This window comes from Macaca mulatta, chromosome 2 (genome assembly GCF_049350105.2).
Source record: "Macaca mulatta isolate MMU2019108-1 chromosome 2, T2T-MMU8v2.0, whole genome shotgun sequence".
NCBI classification, from domain to species: domain Eukaryota; kingdom Metazoa; phylum Chordata; class Mammalia; order Primates; family Cercopithecidae; genus Macaca; species Macaca mulatta.
The window spans coordinates 189417105-189436998 of NC_133407.1; the positions used below are offsets into that span (position 1 = coordinate 189417105).

The 19894-nt window shown below is 37.4% G+C and overlaps 1 protein-coding gene across 2 annotated transcripts in view; it reads left to right on the top strand.

Moving 5' to 3' along the window:
• Positions 1 to 19894, top strand: part of PROS1 (protein S) — a 101708-nt gene that overhangs the window by 79959 nt on the left and 1855 nt on the right. For both annotated transcript variants that reach the window (XM_015128567.3, NM_001044726.1), the window contains 5 exon segments: positions 1111 to 1300; positions 7466 to 7633; positions 9260 to 9428; positions 14882 to 15033; positions 17071 to 17296. In XM_015128567.3, the coding sequence (XP_014984053.1) occupies positions 1111 to 1300; positions 7466 to 7633; positions 9260 to 9428; positions 14882 to 15033; positions 17071 to 17296 (905 nt within the window).

Sequence of the window (19894 nt, forward strand, 5' to 3'; positions counted from 1 at the left end):
AAACATTTATTTTGTCACCTTTTCTTTGTTCCATTTGAGGGAGATCTGTGCCCCATTGCAAATGGTGCCTCTATTACTATTACTCTTATATTGCAGTAAGAGTATGGGATTCTGTCCTGCCTAATTTAGCAATTATCTGAAGTCCAGACTCTTTAACTTAAATTGCCTGTATTTTAACTTAGGTGACTAATAGTTATACATCTATTGTTCCTTTTCCCTGTTCATCTTTCGTCAATCGTTTGGATTTGCTAGTCCCTTGGAAACTTCATTGCTGATTCTCATTGAAGTGTTTTAAGGATACTGAATCAACACATGTTATTTTACGTCCTGCATCCTAAGATTTTTCTCCCCTGTAATAGCTACATATATGTCTAGAGTCTTAATAGCAGCAGATGTTGCCAGCACTCAGATACCCCCAAACACATGGGTAGACTGTATCTTTTAAGTTTTCCTTCCGTGTATTCTACTAGAGTGACTTATTTTAGGAAAGCTAATAGATATATTTTAAGTTTTTAAATTTTACCTTTCTTACCACACACGAAGGCTTAATGATGTCTGTAGTCATCCATATGCCATCTTGTAGATCTCCATGAGTGATTCCTGACAGGTGAAATATAGGGAAAATATGTCTTTTGATGAAGAAACCAACGATGAAATTGTAACACATTTTATGATCACTTATGGATGCAGCAAAAACAAAAACACAAACAACCTACCACTTCTTAATGTTAGATTATGTAGTGTATAAAAGGCTCCAGGAGAGAGATAGTATGCCTGATACTTATACATGTGTATTAATTCCAGCATTTGGAAGGTGCTTTCAAAACATATGCCAAACAAAGATGACAAATTACCAAAGCATCTGTTCTCTGGGGAAAAGATTCCAAGAATAAGCAAGAAAATATAATAACTTAATTTTAAACATACATGGAGCCAGAGATAATACATGAGCCATCTAATTCTGCCCTTCTCTTTTATTAATTCCAGAAAATGAAAGAAATAGTTGACTCTTTGTCCGTGTTACTGTTTGTCAGTATAAGAAATAAAGAAAAATGCATTGAGCTTTCTGTATTTCTCACTCTTAAGGATCCCTCTTTGTCCATTTTTTAGATTTTCAGCAGAATTTGATTTCCGGACATACGATTCACAAGGCGTGATACTGTATGCAGAATCTATCGATCACTCAGCATGGCTCCTGATTGCACTTCGTGGTGGAAAGATTGAAGTTCAGCTTAAGAATGAACATACATCCAAAATCACAACTGGAGGTGACATTATTAATAACGGTCTATGGAATATGGTATGTTTGCAGATTTCATCAATATCTTCCCACTTTGATGCAGTTTGTATAAAATCATAATTTATTTTTATAGTGATGCCAAACCAAAATGGGTTTGGAGTTATCTGATGCTATAGGAGGTATATTCTACATACTGTAAATCCCTGGAACATCCTGAGTAATAATATTCTCACTTAATATATTAGAAGCATTGTTTTTAGTTATTTGCTTGAACTACTCTGTCTTTAACTTTTTACCTTTTTTAGCGGCTGATTGATGAACAATGGTGTTAGGGATTATTAGGTGGCCTAACAGTTTTTGTTTTTGTTTTTTTTTTTTTTGACACGGAGTTTTGCTCTTGTTGCCCAGGCTGGAGTGCAATGGCACAATCTCGGCTCACTGCAACCTCCGCCTCCCGGGTTCAAGTGATTCTCCTGTTTCAGCCTCCCGAGTAGCTGGAATTACAGGCATGCACCACCACGCCTGGCTAATTTTGTGTTTTTAGTAGAAACGGGGTTTCTCCATGTTGGTCCAGCTGGTCTTGAACTCCTGACCTCAGGTGACCTGCCCGCCTTGGCCTCCCAAAGTCCTGGGATTACAGATGTGAGCCACTGCGCCCAGCGTTTTTTTTTTTTTTTTTTTTTCTGAGACAGAGTCTTACTCTGTCACCCAGGCTGGAGTGCAGTAGCATGGTCTTGACTCACTGCAACCTCCACCTCCTTTGTTCAAGCGATTCTTGTGCCTCAGCCTCCTGAGTAGCTGGGATCACAGGTGTGCAATAGCACACCTGGCTAATTTTTATAATTTTAGTATAGACAGGGTTTCACCATGTTGGCCAGACTGGTCTCAAACTCCTGGCCTCAAGCTATTTGCCCACTTCGGCCTCCCAAAGTGCTGGGATTACAAGAGTGAACAACTGCACTCGGCCAGCATAACAATTTGTGCAAAGACACCATTGATCAAGGAAAACTCTCCTCAACTGTCGATAATATGTTTTAAATTAAGGAGAAATAAACATAGTAACAAATTCAAAAAGGTAATTCAAATTCAAATATAAGCAGATAAATAAGTAATCCTTTTAAAAAAAATAGACACAGGGCCTTGCTATGCTGCCCAGGCTGGTCTTGAACTCAAGGAATCCTCCTCCCACTTTGGCTTCCCAAAATGCTAGGATTACAGGCATGAGCCATTGTACCAGACCTAGTAATCAGTTTTTGTGCAAACAATATACAGTAGCAGGTACCAGTGTGCTTAGAAATTAGCATTTTAGGCTGGGTGCAGTGGCTCACACCTGTAATCCCAGCACTTTGGGAAGTCAAGGTGGGTGGATCACCTGAGGTCAGGAGTTCGAGAGGAGCCTGACCAACATGGTGAAACCTCATCTCTACTAAAAATACAAAAATTAGTCAGGCATGGTGGCGCGCACCTGCAGTCCCAGCAGGAGAATCACTTAAACTCAGGAAGCGGAGGTTGCAGGGAGATCACGCAGCTGCACTCCAGCCTGGGTGACAAAGGAAGACTCTGTGTCGAAAAAGAAAGAAAAGGAGAGGAGAGGAGAGGAAAGGAAGAGATTAGCATTTTAATTTAACCCTACATATAGCCTTTATTCTAATGATCAAGAATAGCACTTTAATCAACTGGATTAAAGTGAGACTTTTCTGAAGGGATTACTGCTAGTTGATAGTGGGGAGAAGTCTTTTCTGAAGTAGAGAGTCATTGCTGCCATCAGCAGAGGATAGCTGAGAGAAGATTGGCTTCACCTTAGAATGTGGTGCACAAAAGAAACATCTTTTATGCCTAGAGGAGCTGGCAAGAAGTTTGTGCTGATCTCGATTTATTTATTTATGCTATTTATTTATTTATCATCACTATTATTATTATTTTGAGACGGAGTCTTGCTCTGTCACCCAGGCTGGAGTGCAGTGGCATGATCTTGGCTCACTGCAACTTCCACCTCCTGGGTTCAAGCAATTCTCCTGTCTCAGCCTCTTGAGTAGCTGGGACTATCGGTACCTGACACCATGTCTGGGTAGTTTTTGTATTTTTAGTAGAGATGGGTTTCACCGTTTTGGCCAGGCTGGTCCAGAACTTCTGACCTCAGGTGATCAGCTCTCCTCAGCCTCCCAAAATGCAGGGATTACAGGTGTGAGCCACTACACCCAGACAAGAAGTTTGTATTGAGAAGCCATGTGAGGTCATCACTAAATTATTTTGGTCTTTCAGTTATGCAGACATGCACTCATTTATTCAATAAGCTTTTAGTGAGTGCTTTCGATGCTAAGTTCCCGAGTTCAAGGCATTAGAAGTATAGCATATCGGGGGAACCTGCCCCCAATATTTCAACATAGGTTCTTTCTATTTTCCATAAGTGTCAGCCAGCTGAGAAATAAAGAGAAAGAGTACAAAGAGAGGAATTTTACAGCTGGGCCTCCGGGGGTGACATCACATATCGGTAGGATCGTGATGCCCATCGGAGCTACAAAACCAGCAAGTTTTTATTAAGGATTTCAAAAGGGGAGGGGGTGTAACAACAGGGAGTAGGTCACAAAGATCACATGCTTCAAAGGGCAAAAAGGAGAATAAAGATTATATGCTTCTGAGGAAACAGGACAAGGGCAAAATCAGAAACTCCTGATAAGGGCCCAACAAAGATCACAAGGCAAAGGGCAAAAGCAGAGTTACTGATAAGGGTCTATGTTCAGCAGTGCACGTATTGTCTTGATAAACATCTTAAACAACAAAAAACAGGGTTCAAGGGCAGAGAACCGGTCTGACCTCAAATTTGCCAGGGTGGGGTTTTTTCCCCACCCTAATAAGCCTGAGGGTACTGCAGGAGACCAGGGTATATTTCAGTCCTTATTTCAATTGCATAAGACAGACACTCCCAGAGTGGCCATTTATAGACTTCCCCCAGGAATGTATTCCTTCCCCAGGGTATTAATTATTAATATTCCTTGCTATGAAAAGAATTTAGCGATATCTTCCCTACTTGCATGTCCATTTATAGGCTGTCTGCAAGAAGAAAAATATGGCTCTATTTTACCCGACCCCGCAGGCAGTCAGACCTTATGGTTGTCTTCCCTTGTTCCCTAAAATCACTGTTATTCTGTTCTTTTTCAAGGTGCACTGATTTTATATTGTTCAAACACACATTTTACAATCAACTTGTACAGTTAACACAATTGTGGTCCTGAGGTGACATACATTCTCAGCTTATGAAGATAACAGGATTATGAGATTAAAGTAAGACAGGTGTAAGAAATTATAAGAGTATTATTTGAGAACTGATAAATGTCCATGAAATCTTCACAATTTATGTTCCTCTGCCACGGCTCCAGTCAGTCCCTCTGTTCGGGGTCCCTGACTTCCTGCAACAATAGCAAGAGATTTTCCTCGCTCTAGAGCTTAGTACCTCACAGATAAGTAGCTGATGCTTCTTTGGGAAATAATATAATGTAACAGGAAATATATTACAGTAGAGGTATGAACAAAGCACACTTGGGCAAATGTGGTGAATTTATAAATGATTATAAATTATTATCTTTGATTATGAATCTAATATTAATCTTATCTTTGATTATGAGTCTAATATTAGGAATTTTAATTGTAAATGTATCATAATTCATTCAGCAAACTATTTATTGGCACTTCTATGTGCTAATCCTTATTCTAGGTGGTAAAGATACAACAGCAAAAAAAAAAAAGTCAGTGCTCTTACGCAGCTTGCATTCTAGTGGTGAGATGCAAACAACAAATGCATGAAAAAATAAATATGCCAGATAGTTACTCCTGTTATAAGGAAAAAGAAAAGCCAGGCAAGGACATAGAGAGTGATGGTAGTTAGTATACATATAGAATCAGGAAAGGCATCTCTGATTAGATTAGATCTGAGTCGAAACTTAAGAGCACATGTCGTGAGAAATACATGAGGGAATATAAAATGATTCTGCACCATGTGAACAGCAAGTAGAGAGTTTCTTGGAATAGGATGTGTTTGGTATTTGAGGAATAACACAAAGAGTAGTGTAGCAGCAGGGGAGAGTAGTTAGAAAATGAGGTTAGAAATGTGGTCTAGAATAAGATCATCGAGGGCCTTGGGGGCAATGATGAGGATGTGGATTTTATGCTAAATGGAAAGACCCTGGATGGTTTTGAGAAAGGACATGGATCTAATTTGCATTTTAAAAGATAATCCCGATCAGAAGCGGATGACTTTGTGGGAACCAGAAGTGGAGAATGAGAGTAGAACAGGATATGGAGTTAGGAGACTGTTGGAAGAATCCAGCAGAGAGAAGATGGAAGCTTTGACTGGTGTGCTGATGATAAGGGTGGTGAAAAGTGGTCAGATTCTGGATATATTTTTAAAGTTAAGCCTTCAATTCAAATTTTTGAATACTCAGCATAAAGAGGGGTTTTAAGGGCCTGAAACTGTTTGTGTTGACCAGTGGTTCCAAATACTATCTCATCCAATGTCTGAATGCTCCTTTACTATTCTATAATGAAATGTATCAATAATGGAAACTACCTTCACATATACCCAATCAAAACCAATATAATGCTCTCATTAATATATTAATATGGATAAATTAAAGGAAAGTAATTTATAAGAAAATAATATGTATTTCAATATATACATAGTCAACTATAACTACAGCACTTGTCAAAGCTTGCTTCTATGCATAAAGTAAAAGCTACAAATGAAGACTAATGCTGGGGTGTTATATTAGCAACTCAAATACCATTAAGTGCATACATGGTGTTGCCATTGGTATTATTAATTTTCCAAAGTGGTGAGAAGTTCCTGGTAAAGATATGAACGAAACAAATGTCAATCTATCCTTAGTTTTCAAGATTATTACATTCTTGAAAAATGTAATGAATGCTAAAATAGTGCAGCAAGCATTTTGTGTATATGTATACACAAACTCAGATGATTGTAAGCATGAATAGTCTCTACGTGAATACCTAGCAGGGATGTTCAAAAGATTTTAAGCATACTTGATAGTTTATTATTAGTTCTGCATTACTTATTATTGTTAATTCTGCATGACTAGCCTATGTACATAATGCCGATTGTCTATCATCTTGCAGTGCCAGCATGGCCCCTACTCATTGTGACAAATAAAAGTGTTTCCCACCTCCAAATTTTCCAAATGCCCTGGAGTGGAGTCATGGTGTCTCACTTAAAATACTTGCATGGCTACAGGAAAAAGGTCTGGGGCCTGAGCCGTGGGGAGGGGAAGATCCAGCAAAGGAGACTGAGAAGTAGTGGTTAGAGTGTAGAGAGAGAAGCAAGCAGGGTCAGGTGTTGTAGGCTAAGTTAAGAAAGTCTGTAAAGGAGAGAATAGTTGTTCGAATGCTGCTAATTGGCTATATTAAGGAAGGAGTGTTGACCAACTTTAAGTTTGTGTTACTAAATTTATTCTATGTTGGAGGATAGTTTTTCCCTTCCTATCATGGTGTTTTAATATGTTGATTGTCTGGCTTATATTATTAGTTAGTGAGTGAAGAGTTTACACTTTGAGTGCTATGGTTTTACTTGAAGTGATTGCAGCAGTGGTTCTTCAAATTGCCTTTGTGGAAGGAACTTTTATTGTTGTTTCCCCTTACTTGAAACCTTTTTTAAAAACCCAAACTACTCTCAAAATAGGAAAACTTCAATTTAATTTTATGTATTTTTTTCTTATTGCCTCAATCACTTTTGAATTTTAGAGAAAAAATAATTTGTGTGCAATTAACAGAATACTGAACATATTGATTTTTCTGGCTTTATATTAAGAACTTATTTACATTATTGATCTCATATGTGTATTATCAGACAATTGCAAAATAAGACCACTTAAATTTTTCCTAAGATAGAATGGCTCACTTTACAGTTAATTTTCTAGCAGCCTGGGATTGAAAGATACATAATTGGATGTTTAAGCTTGACAGAATACTATTATTTTTTAACTTTAAAATATGGTACGCTTTTAATTTTTGATCAAGTGCTGCCACCCTAAATGTCTTTTTATCACATTTATCATAATTTGACATTCCAAATGAGTTGTAACAAATTAATAATTACATTAAAATGATTACTTTACAAAAGTAGTTTTTGGGAATAATAACAATTTTTAGATCCCAGTATTTCAAATGATATGCAGTAATGCTTGGTTATTTGGTAATTTTTCTTTTTAATTGTAGGTGTCTGTGGAAGAATTAGAACATAGTATTAGCATTAAAATAGCTAAAGAAGCTGTGATGGATATCAATAAACCTGGACCCCTTTTTAAGCCTGAAAATGGATTGCTGGAAACCAAAGTATACTTTGCAGGATTCCCTCGGAAAGTGGAAAGTGAACTCATTAAACCGGTAATGATCCAAGCTGCTGTCATTCATCATGGATGAATTCCTTTTGTCTGTAATAGATTTGAATATGTGTTTTTCTGAGAGTCAATAGAAGTTGTTTTGTTAAGCATACTAAGTGTGACAACTTGAAATGATCATGGAAAAATAACATTAGTAACCCTTGTTATTGTATTAATGAAATAAGAAAATGATATAGTGGTTTTGTGCCCATTTAAATCCCCAGCATAAATCATGAAGTGGATTTCTAAAATTCTCAAGTTAATGCTTGACAATGTTAACACTACAATTCAGTGTTAACATCATGATAATCCATACTCAGTTGTTAAACATATAAATTAATATATTTAAGTCCAAAATTATGCTATTTTGTGAAAGCCAGTCAAAGGACTTTCTCAAGTCTATTTTTAGGACTTAAATGCAAGAGCTAAAGAATACCACATAAGGTGACATTTATTGTTAAAAAAATACCTCTTTACTGAGGGTACAACTATAGCCTGTCACAAATTGAAATTAGATGTAATAGATATTTTTCTAAGTATAATATTTGTTTAATAGCTATACAATAGGTTTCATGAAAGAGACTAACCACTAACTCTTGAAAGAGTTTTAAAAATTTCGTTTGAAATCACAGACCTGCCCGATACACTTGCTGGTTTAATTTAAACATTTACTATCTTATATCCATCTTTCATTCCTGGCAATTAATAGTTACTTTAACTTTTAAAAGATTTCTGTTATATGATATTAAGCTTGAATTAATTAACCCATGTTGACATGAATATACCTGTTGTCTGAAACTGAGAAATTAAGACACTTTAAAAGTAAAATAAAGTATTCAAAAAGTATCAATCATTTATGAAATGGCTTTTACATGCCTTCAGGCTGGCAGGATGCTTGATGGAGGCTAAAGAATGCAAACACTTTTGTGTCCAAAGAAACTTAGAGTCTGATTGGCAAGACAAACCCATATTGTAAATGCCACTAGAGAAAAACAAGGCCGGGCGTGGTGGCTCACATCTGTAATCCCAGCACTTTGGGAGCTCGATGCGGGCGGATCACTTGAGATCAGGAGTTCAAGACCAACCTAGCCAATGTGGCAAAACTCCATCTCTACTCAAAGTGCGAAAATGAGCCGAGTGTGGTGGCAGGCACCTGTAATCGCAGCGAGTCGGGAGGCTGAGGCAGGAGAATCGCTTGAACCAGGGAGGCAGACATTGTAGTCAGCCAAGATCCCGCCACTGCACTCCAGCAAGACTCCGTCTTAATCAAACAAACAAACAAAGAAGACAAACAAGACAGCTTAGAGCCCAGGGCCACAGCTAGAAGCAAATATAGAACTTGAGAGCAGAAAATTTACCACTGGATGATGTAGGAGAGGCAGGTGGGGCTTGAAGTGTTAAAAATCGTTAAGATCCCACTGAGGGCTTGTGATGGTATAAGCTCACTTGTACTGAAAAAGACTGTCCATCTGAAGAATACTTTGAAAAGAAAAATTTAAATAAAATTCAAAATATTTTCAACTATTATTAAAGAAAGGATTTCTTTTCTCTAAATGAAAACCTATACTCATAATCGAGCCACTTGTTTAAGTTTAAAATGCACTCCTTGACTTATATTTTAATTTGCTAGATTAACCCTCGTCTAGATGGATGTATACGAAGCTGGAATTTGATGAAGCAAGGAGCTTCCGGAATAAAGGAAATTATTCAAGAAAAACAAAATAAGCATTGTCTGGTTACTGTAGAGAAGGGCTCTTACTATCCTGGTTCTGGAATTGCTGAATTTCACATAGATTATAGTAAGTGATTTTCCATTTATCTCTATTTTTGTCATTAATGAGTAAATTTATTCATCGACAAACAGTAGCAATTTCTTTGGTAAACATTATCAAGTATCTGCTGTGTGCCCACTCTAGTCTTATGCTTATTCATACTATTATATACCTTTTACAGAAAGTTTTCAGTGTATTGGGAAAAATATAAAGGCATTTGAATGTGCTTGTGTTGTTATTTCAAGTTTATCGGTACAAAGCCTGATTCCTTTTGGGTAAATTCAATTGAGCTATTTTAAAGTTCACTGATTTCTCACTTGTATGGAGTCTACCAATGAATGCATCAAAAAGATTCATCTTCATTTCCAGCATTTCTATTTGATGCTTTCTTAAAATTTCTACCTCCCTGTTGAAATTCCCTATCTGTTCACACGTGTCTAGTTTATGTACTGAGATTTCAATGTAGTCATCATAATTATTTTAAATTCCCTGTCTCATAGTTCCAACTGTATCATATCTGGGTCTGGTCATTTTGTTTGTTTTGTCCCTTGACCAAGTGTTGTTTTTCTTGCATCTTTGTGTATCATGTAATTTTTGGTTCAGAGTTGGGCATCTTATGTATAATAGTAGAGACTGTGATAAAGAATATTCGCATCTGGAAATGAGCACGTTTCTTTTGCTAGGCTCTTAGTAATGAGATTGAATCAATCTGGTGAAAAGTTGAGCTTCTTAAGTTTTGCTGGTGCCAGGATTACCCTTAATGCACCACGGGTTTCAGATTTTTAAATTTTGTTTTGTTGTATTTTGTTTTTGAGGTGGAGTCTTACTCTGTTGCCCAGCCTGGAGTGCAGTAGTGCGATCTTGGCTCACTGCAACCTCTGCCTCCTGGATTCAAGTGATTCTTCTGCCTCAGCCTCCCAAGTAGCTGGGATGACAGGTGCCCACTACCATGCCCAGCTAATTTTTGAATTTTTAGTAGAGATGAGGTTTCACCATATTGGCCAGGCTGGTCTCGAACTCCTGATCTTCATGATCCAGCCACCTCGGCCTCCCAAAGTGCTGGGATTACAGGTGTGAGCCACCACTCCCAGCCTCAGATTTTTAAAATACTACCTTCTGCTTATAATAAGGGAATGGTTTGCTAGCAAGTTTTTCTCTTTCTTTTCTTTCCTTCTTTTCCTCCTTCCTTTCTTTTCTTTTCTTTTCTTTCCCGAGTCTCACTCTGTTGCCCAGGCTGGAGTGCAGTGCCACAATCTCAGGTCACCGCAAGCTCCACCTCGCCGCTTCAAGTGATTCTCATGCCTCAGCCTCCTGAGTAGCTGGAATTACAAGGGTGCGCCACCATGCCCTGCTAATTTTTGTTTTTTTGATGGGGTTTCGCCGTGTTGGTCAGGCTGGTTTCAAACTCATGACCTTAGGTCATCTGCCTGCCTCAGCTTACCCAAGTACTGGGATTATAGGCTTGAGCCACCGTGCCTGGCCTAGAGAGTTTTTCATCATAGCAGCTCAGTTTTATGATTCCCTCCATAATATGCCTCAAGCAAATGTCTCTCCCACTTGTGTCTCTCAAGTGTCCCGCCCGCCCCAGTGGAGCGCTCTTGTTACTCCACATTTGCTAAGATGGCAGAGAAGACGCGGAGGTTGGGGAAGCATTCTATGTTGTTCTGGTACAAATTCAGTCGTAGGCAGGTGTTGTATCCCCGGGTCTCAGGAGTGTGGAATTCACTCTTTCTCTTCCCTGACTCTCATCAGTAGGGGAGATGTCTAATAATCAGGACTCAAGATGTTTTCCTGCTCCTTCTCCATGATAGATAGCTTTTCTGTTTGTTTTTCCTAATCTGTAGTTGCAATGAGTCCTCATATGTGTCCTAATGACAAGGTTTGCTGCCTTTCTCCTGGCTTGAAAACGTTGTTGTGTAGAGAAGACCGAGAAGGATCTAGGTGGAGCTTTGTGGCTTCCCTGTAACTGGTGCTGCTTTCAGGACCGTATTAAGAGAGAGGCTTTCTCGGGTCTCCTTCCTCGCACTCTGTTTTCTCTTGAGTGCACAGTAAGGTCTGTGGAGAAGAGCCTGTGAATGAGTATGAATTGTCTTTGTGTCTGCAGTTTCTAGGGCTTCTAAGCTCTTACATCAGCCCCCACTTGGAGTTCAGCAATTAGTTTAAATCTTTACCTAAATTATTTTTAGCAAATTGCATGGCATCTCCTATCTGCCCTGGGTTAGAAAGTGTTCTCATTCTGGCTCTCCTTGGAAACACCTGTCTTTCTTTAGGTTTCTGGTTAGTTTGTTGCCCTGTGACCTCAGCTCTTTGATAGTTCCAAGAGAAGTCGTGATTATGCAGATAATTTGGCTTTTGTTGTTGTCAGGGTAGGGGTAGTACTCTTTCCAATTTTCTACAGCCCAAGTAGAGCAGGGAATCTTACCATAGTGATCTTATAAATAATACTTCTATGAACATCCTAAAACATACCTCCTTCTACCTTTATGTGATTAATTCTATGGAAGAAAATTTTAGAATTAGGTTATCTCTATCAAAGGTTATGCAAACATATAATTATTAGAGGTTCAATTACATTCTTTTCCAAAAATCTTTTATCAATTAATATTTCTACCAACAGAATGAGAAAGTGTATGCTTGAGTTTCTTTTTTCCAATCTGATAGTTCAAAAATTAAAGTTTATAGAGTTGAATATTAATATTATTTCCCTAATTTCTACTGAACTTGAATATCCTCCCATATGTTTATTAGCTATTTATACATTCTATTTATTTTACTGAATTCTTTGTCTTTTTTAATAGTTCATTATTTGAGCTACTAACACTTTGAGCATTATAAATTGTTAGCATTAATCTGATATCTCTGCTTTAAGAGATATCATTTTAATTGTGTTTATTTGTAACCTAAAAAGGGCGAGGTAAGGTGGCTCACACCTATAATCCCAGAACTTTAGGAGGCTGAGGCGGGCAGATTCCAAAGAGCTAGAGCCCAAGAGTTCAAGACCAGCCTTGGCAACATGGCAAAACCCTGACTTCACAAAAAATACAAAAATTAGCCAAGCCTGATGGCATGCGCCTGTAGTCCCAGCTACTCAGGAGGCTGAGGTGGGAGGATGGCTTGAGCCCAATAGGTTGACGCAGCAGAGAACTGTGATCTTACCACTGCATTCCAGCCTGGATGACAGAGTGACAGCATGTCTCAAAAAAAAAAAAAAAAAAAAAAAAAGAAAGAAAAAAAAGTGTTTACTACATTAATACAAATTTTAAAATTTTATGTAAGTAGGAGGTACAAATGCAGATTTATTACATGTGTGTATTGTGATATATTGTGTAGTGGTGAAATCTGGGCTTTTGGTGTACACATCACCCAAATAGTGAACATGATACCCAATTGGTAATTTTTCAACCCCTGCCCTCCTGCCACTCTCCCATATTTCGTAGTCTCTTTTTACTACATTTGTTTGTTTGTTTTTGAGATAGGGTCTCTCTCTGTCATCCAGGCTGGAGTGCCATGGTGCAATCATGGCTCACTGTAACCTAGACCTTCTGGGCTCAAGCAGTCTTCCCGCCTCAGCGTCCCAAGTAGCTAGGACTATAGCCGCATGCCACCATGCCTTGCTAATTTCTATGTTTTGCAGAGACAGAGTCTTCCTATGTTGCTCAGGTCAGTTTTCAAACTCCTCGCCTCAAGTGATCCTCCTGCCTCAGCCTCCCAGTGCTGGTATTACAAGCATGAGCCACTGTGCCCAGCCTTTTTTACTACATTTCTAAGGACAAATTTTACGAAAATGATTTCCCTTTTTCTAACATAAATTAATACAATGCCTAACTGTGTTCTGCATATGAAGGATTTTTTTTTTAAGTTATAAATAGGGTGAGGATTAAATTAGGATAAAACTAAATCCACAATGATTTGGCCAAAGGAAAAAAATCCCGAAAAGGTAATGAAAATGAGTTACATTGTATCTAAAAAAATTACTTTAATAAGTAATTAATCATTTCATGGATAATTTGTAAGTGATCTACTTTGTAATTAATATTTAATGTTACATTTTAACTTCTGTACATTTGCGTGTTCATTTTAGTTTGAGTTTAATATCCTGTGTTAAATTTACTTATTTCAAGATAAATGTTTAGGTGATAGAAATTCCAATTACCCTGGTTTGAGCATTACACATTGTATGCATTTATCAAATGACATATGTACCCCAAAATATGTACAATTATGATATATCAATAAAAAATTACTTATTTCACAATGATTACATATACACATTCTTTTTTTTTTTTTGGAGACAGAGTCTCACTCTTTTTCCCAGGCTGGAGTGCAGTGACGTGATTTCAGCTCACTGCAACCTCTGCCTCCTGAGTTCAAGCGAGTCTCCTGAATCAAGCCTCCCGAGTAGCTGGGACTACAGGTACACACCACCATGCTCAGCTAATTTTGTGTATTTTTTTTTTCAGTAGAGATGTTTCACCATGTCGCCCAGGCTGGTCTTGAACTCCTGAGCTCAGGCAATTCCAAAGTACTAGGATTACAGGCATGTGCCACTGCACCTGGCCTATATATTTTTTTCTTCTGAGTGGGAATTCCAGGATTATAATAGAACACTTGGTGACATTATATGTGGCTAAGTGGAAGAACATCTTGTCAAAGGAAAATGATTTTCCTTATTCACATTTACCCTTTCAAGGGCTCCATGTGGTATTTGGGCTTTGCTATATGTTATATTATATTACATGAGGAAGACTTCATTCAGATTATGAACTAATATTTTTAGGAATCCAACTACTCCAGAAACATATTAATTCAACAAATATCTATCTAGTGACTGCTGGGGAAACAAAGCAATGATAGAGACATATACCTCCTAGAGCTTGCGCTTTAGTGGGATAGACACTTAACCTAGTAATGAAGAAAGAGAATGTGGAGGATTATGACAAGAGAGTCACGAAACAAGGGTTCCCATTCTGATTTCAAAACTAACTGCTGATGTCAGTGTATTTCTCTAGTATCAAACTATCCAACTCTCCTATGTATATAGATCATATTTATCCTTTGGAGTGATGATGGCAACTGTACCCAGATTCTCCCTCCATGATTACAGAAAAATTGTTGAACTTTCAAATGTGTACTTTGAAATATGACCACTTTGAGAGCATTGGTAAGTGTGCAAGGGAGAAGGAAGAGCTGTTAAAGAGCAAACAGGGAAAATCCGTGATAATCCTTAACACCACATTCCAGAATTCTCTTCTAGGAAGAACGGGAAGATGGGACTCCATTTGAGTGTTTCTTGCCTGCATTAAAAAAAATTTTTTTTTGTTTTGTTTTGCCTAGGTTATATAGATCATTGAGAAAGGGAACAAAATGTTTAGTATTACACAAGATAGTTTTGAATATTACCTGGACTGTATTAATAATAATTCCTCCTGGTGCACTTTAGGAGTGCATTGATCATATTTCTATTTCATTCTTTTAAATAGATAATGGATCCAATGCTGAGGGTTGGCATATAAATGTGACCTTGAATATTCGTCCATCCATGGGCACTGGTGTTATGCTTGCCTTGGTTTCTAGTAACAACACAGTGCCCTTTGCTGTGTCCTTGGTGGACTCCACCTCTGAAAAATCACAGGTAACTTAACTCTACACCTATATGAAGCCTTGTTTTTCTTTTCATTTTTTAAAATGGATATATAGCAGTACTTACCTCAAAGGGCTATTTCGAAGATTAAATAAAGTAACTTATGTAAAGTGATTTGGCAGTATTTACCTCAAAGGACTATTTTGAAGATTAAATAACATAACTTATGTAAAGTATTTGGCACAATCTCCAGCACATCATTAAGGACTCAAAAAAATGTCTATTATTGTTACTTTTTTTGCTGGCTTGTTTCCAAGGTCTGAACGAAGAAGTAAGGGGAGGGAGGATTGAAAAACCTACTGCATCTATAGGTAAGATTAGGCAGACTCTCACAGAGGCTGCTTGGAATCATCTGAGTGCATAGAGATCCACCCTTATTAAGAATCCTTTAAGCATCGTGGGAATTAGTCTGTACTGTCAACATAGAAGTGAGTCTAATTACAGTGCACTGTGAGATATTCAGTGCTTAATTATAATGTTTTGTTCTTTCTTACACTCTTAATCTTTTCTCCCAAGAGTAAGTTAGGAAAAAAGAGAGAAAGTTAAAACTGGTCCACTTGGCTTCTTACTGGCAACTCTTATTTGAAATTAGGAGGAAGAACACAAAAAAACCTTAGATGAAAGGAAATATGAGGGTTATCAGAAGATCTGTATTATTCAGACTTCTATTAGAGGATAATTGCTCTGTCTATGTGTCATCCACAGTGGATTCCAACAAGTTACAGCAAGAAGCTGATGTTTATGCCAAGGCTGGCTTGGATGCTTTCAGTAGATTTTAGAAAGAGACCTATGGTTGAATAATGTCTATTGTAGTAAAACAGGTTATGCTGTTTGCAACTTAACGTATGATTCAGGGAGGAGGATGGGAAGTTTCTGGTGGTTAACCATAAGTAACCTAAAAATATCCTGATGAGTTTTTTTTGTTTGTGTTTTTGTTTTAACCTCCTGTCTTTAAGGAGCTTTCTACATTTGGATTTCATGGGTTTTTTTGTTTGCTAGTTTGTTTTTCTTTGTAAACAAAATTGAATTCCTATCTTCAACACTACGTTCATACAGTGGAGGAGGTTAGCGCATGCCATGTCTTTGATATTTATTTTATCCTTTGAGTGTTTGCCTCCATGATTCTTTCTTTGTATGTCAGATTTCCTTCATAAGGTCTATGTGCAATATTTCATGACCATATTCCAGATACCATTGATCATTCTGGAACATTTTCTTTATTAACCATCTCTTTTAATGAGTTTAAGGATATGGACATGTACAACACAATAACAGATTTCCTCAAGCAACCTGTATTTGCAAAGTATAGTCTTTTCACTTCAAATAGGTATCTTGGATTCCTAAATAAACATTTCTGACTATGGTTTTATTACTTTCCTCTATGCCATATAAGCTACCTGAAGAGATCACACTCAACACATTGAGTAATTTAGGCATAACGGCAGTTTGAAAAGTTCAGCAGAATGAACAGTTTCTTTCTGGAGAATCTTCTGGTAAATGTTCTATAATGTACTGTTGGCAATACCTGGTTTTTCTTTCTCAGGGCCTCTTCACTTATTTTATCCCAAGTCTATAGGATTGCTTGTGTGGCACAAAGAAACCTGTTAGTCCTGCTGACATATGCTTACTAAAGCATTTTAAATTTCCCAAGTCTTTTCTTCAACAAAGAGTGATTCAACTCCTTCCCTTTTCATATGTAAACTTGGAAATTAGGAAGGCTCATAAACAGAAAGATATTGCTTAAGACACTCCTGTAGGTTCCGGTTGTTTTACTGAATTTTCAGAAACCAGTATACATTTATATGTTAGCTAAACTTAGAGTTTGTAAAACTAATGTGTATTTTAAAATTTAGTCATAATTATTATGTTAGTGTTATAATAATTAGTAATTTTTCACTTAAATTTAGAGGCTCTATCATACATTTTCTTTCCTTATTGAAATGTAGTTTTTGACTTTCAAAAACTCAAAAGTCACTCTTAAGCAGCATTACTCTTACTCCTTGCTTGTGTTGAATCTTTGTTCTTCAGGATATTGTGATATCTGTTGAAAATACTGTAATATATCGGATACAGGCCCTAAGTCTATGTTCCAATCAACGATCTCATCTGGAATTTAGAGTCAACAGAAACAATCTGGAGTTATTGACACCACTTAAAATAGAAACCATCTCCCAGGAAGAGCTACAAACACAACTTGCCATCTTGGACAAAGCAATGAAAGGAAAAGTGGCCACGTACCTGGGTGGCCTTCCAGGTACTTTTTCTTCAGTTTTAAAAAGTATATTTTAAATCAAATTGATAGTATTTGAAATATATAATTATACTAAAAAAGCATCAGAAGGGAACATAAAATCCAGTACTCATTATTCTTTTTCTAGGGGCTAGTACCGACAGTTTATTGGCATATTTTTGTTTTATTTAGTTTAAAAACGTTAAACTAAGGCTGATCAAGTTTTGCTGCATTTGGCTATCCCAGGCAGAAAGGATATGTTATTTTATTTCGTCGTCACAATAGTCTTATAAGTTCAATATTTGTTTGTATTTATCCAATATTTATTCATCTATTATTAAGTTCATCTTATCATTTATCCAACTTTTTTTTTTTTTTGAGACGGAGTCTCGCTCTGTCGCCCAGGCTGGAGTGCAGTGGCGGGATCTCGGCTCACTGCGAGCTCCGCCTCCCGGGTTCCCGCCATTCTCCTGCCTCAGCCTCCCGAGTAGCTGGGACTACAGGCGCCGCCACGCTCGGCTAGTTTTTTGTATTTCTAGTAGAGACAGGGTTTCACCGTGTTAGCCAGGATGGTCTCCATCTGCTGACCTTGTGATTCGTCTGCCTCCGCCTCCCAAAGTGCTGGGATTACAGGCGTGAGCCACCGCGCCCAGCCCCATTTATCCAGCCTTTATTAAGACCCTGGGTCCCAAGTGCTCACAACATAGTAATAAAAAATCTAGTGGCAGAGGTAGACATTAAACAACTAATTAGGAAAATATCAAAATATTAAAATTGTGATCACTTTCATGAGGGAAAAGTATGGGTTACTTTTAGAACCTGAAAATATGACTTCTCACCTGGTCGTGGGGACCAGAAACAACTGGTCTGAATAATAGACTAAACTATAAATCTGATACTGAAAAGGTTAAATAAATTTAACCAGGTGTGGGAGTGGGGATTGGAGTTACTATGCAAGTACAATGTTCCATGTGTGGGCAGAGTGGAAAGGGATGACACGCTGGAGGAATCTGTAGGATATCAGTATGGTTAAAGCATACTGAGCAAGGGAGACAGTGGTATATAATGAGGCCGTGAACTGGGTGGTTGGATGGATTGTTTGTAGACCGAGTTCAGGGTCATAAGTCTTATAATGAGAGACATGGAACTATTAAAAGTTTTAAACAAGGAAGAAGTATAGCAATATTACAATTTTAAAAAGTCACTCTGCATGCTGGATGGAGATGGATAGGTGGGAGACAAAAGTGGGTTTAATTGAGATGATCTGAGAGGCTATTCAGTAGTCCAGATGAGGAAGCAGTGACAATAGTTGCAGTATCTAAACTACCATCAATTGTTGCAAAACAAACGGTCTGGGCATTGTTCAAAGTGCTTCAAATATATCCACTTGTTTAATTTTCAAAATAGTCCAGTGAAGTAAGTGCCATTGTTATCCCCATTTTACAGATGAGGAAACCGAGGAAGCTGCAGGAATAGGGTGATAGCAGTAAAGATGATGGACAGTGAATAGATTGGAGATATGTGTTAGAAACAAAATTAATAGGATTCAATGACTGAAAAACAGACAGGTATAAGGGTGACTTTTAGCTATCTGGCATGAGCAGTTGTGTGGATGGAGATTCCATTTACCAAGATGGGGAAAACTGGAGGAAAAGCAGGGTCATCTTTAACTAAATATTGGAAAATATGAAATTGGCACCAATATTTCACTTTAAATGGAAAAAAAGAGGCAGAAAGTTATTTAGAAGCATTTTCAGATGACATTTGCAATTTATTCTCATAGGGAGAATTCTGAGTTTGATGTCTGGACCTCTGATAACCTTCAATATATTCAATATATTGCTTAAACTGCTCATGGTCTTGATTTCCCATACATGGAAATTGTATCTGGGGTTTTGGGAAATAGAAGTAAATAGGCTTTAAAAGCTATAGATAGATAGATAGATAGATAGATAGATAGATAGATAGATAGATAGATCGATCGATCAATAGAGGTAACATAGATCAATAGAGGTAAGTAGTGAGCATGCCTAATTATTAGGGAGTAAAATTATACTTTAAATGAATGAATTCTATATTGAAATCTATCTACTACCTTATCCATAAGTTAGTTGAATGCAATTTTAGGAAATCAAACCAACAAAGAGTTTAAAAGAAGTAGAATTATCAAAATTTCAGTGGTTTTGGGACTTTGGCAACAGCACTGAGGACTAACTTCAGGCAAAATGTCTGGAGAAAATTTGAGAGGAGCTAAATATTGAGGTATTAAGAGTATAAACTGTGGGATGGGTAAATTATTAATTGCATGCAAAGTAGGCATGCTAAATTGCATGTGAAGAATTAAAACCCAAGAGAAATGGATGATTTTGAGTAATTTCGTTCCTCAAAAAATGAATGAATTTGAGTAATTTCTTTTCTCAAAAAAGGAAAAGTGGCAAAATCTATGATATTTAGCCCAACTTGAAAGAGATTCTTAACAAATGCTATGAACTCATAATAATGTGTGAACTTTATTCACTGTCTTGGCAAGTTAGAAGTTGAAAATTTCAAGATTTTTTTTTTTTGGCACGAGGTACTGAAGATGAAGAATAAGGGCTAAAGAATATCCATTGTGAGTTAAGA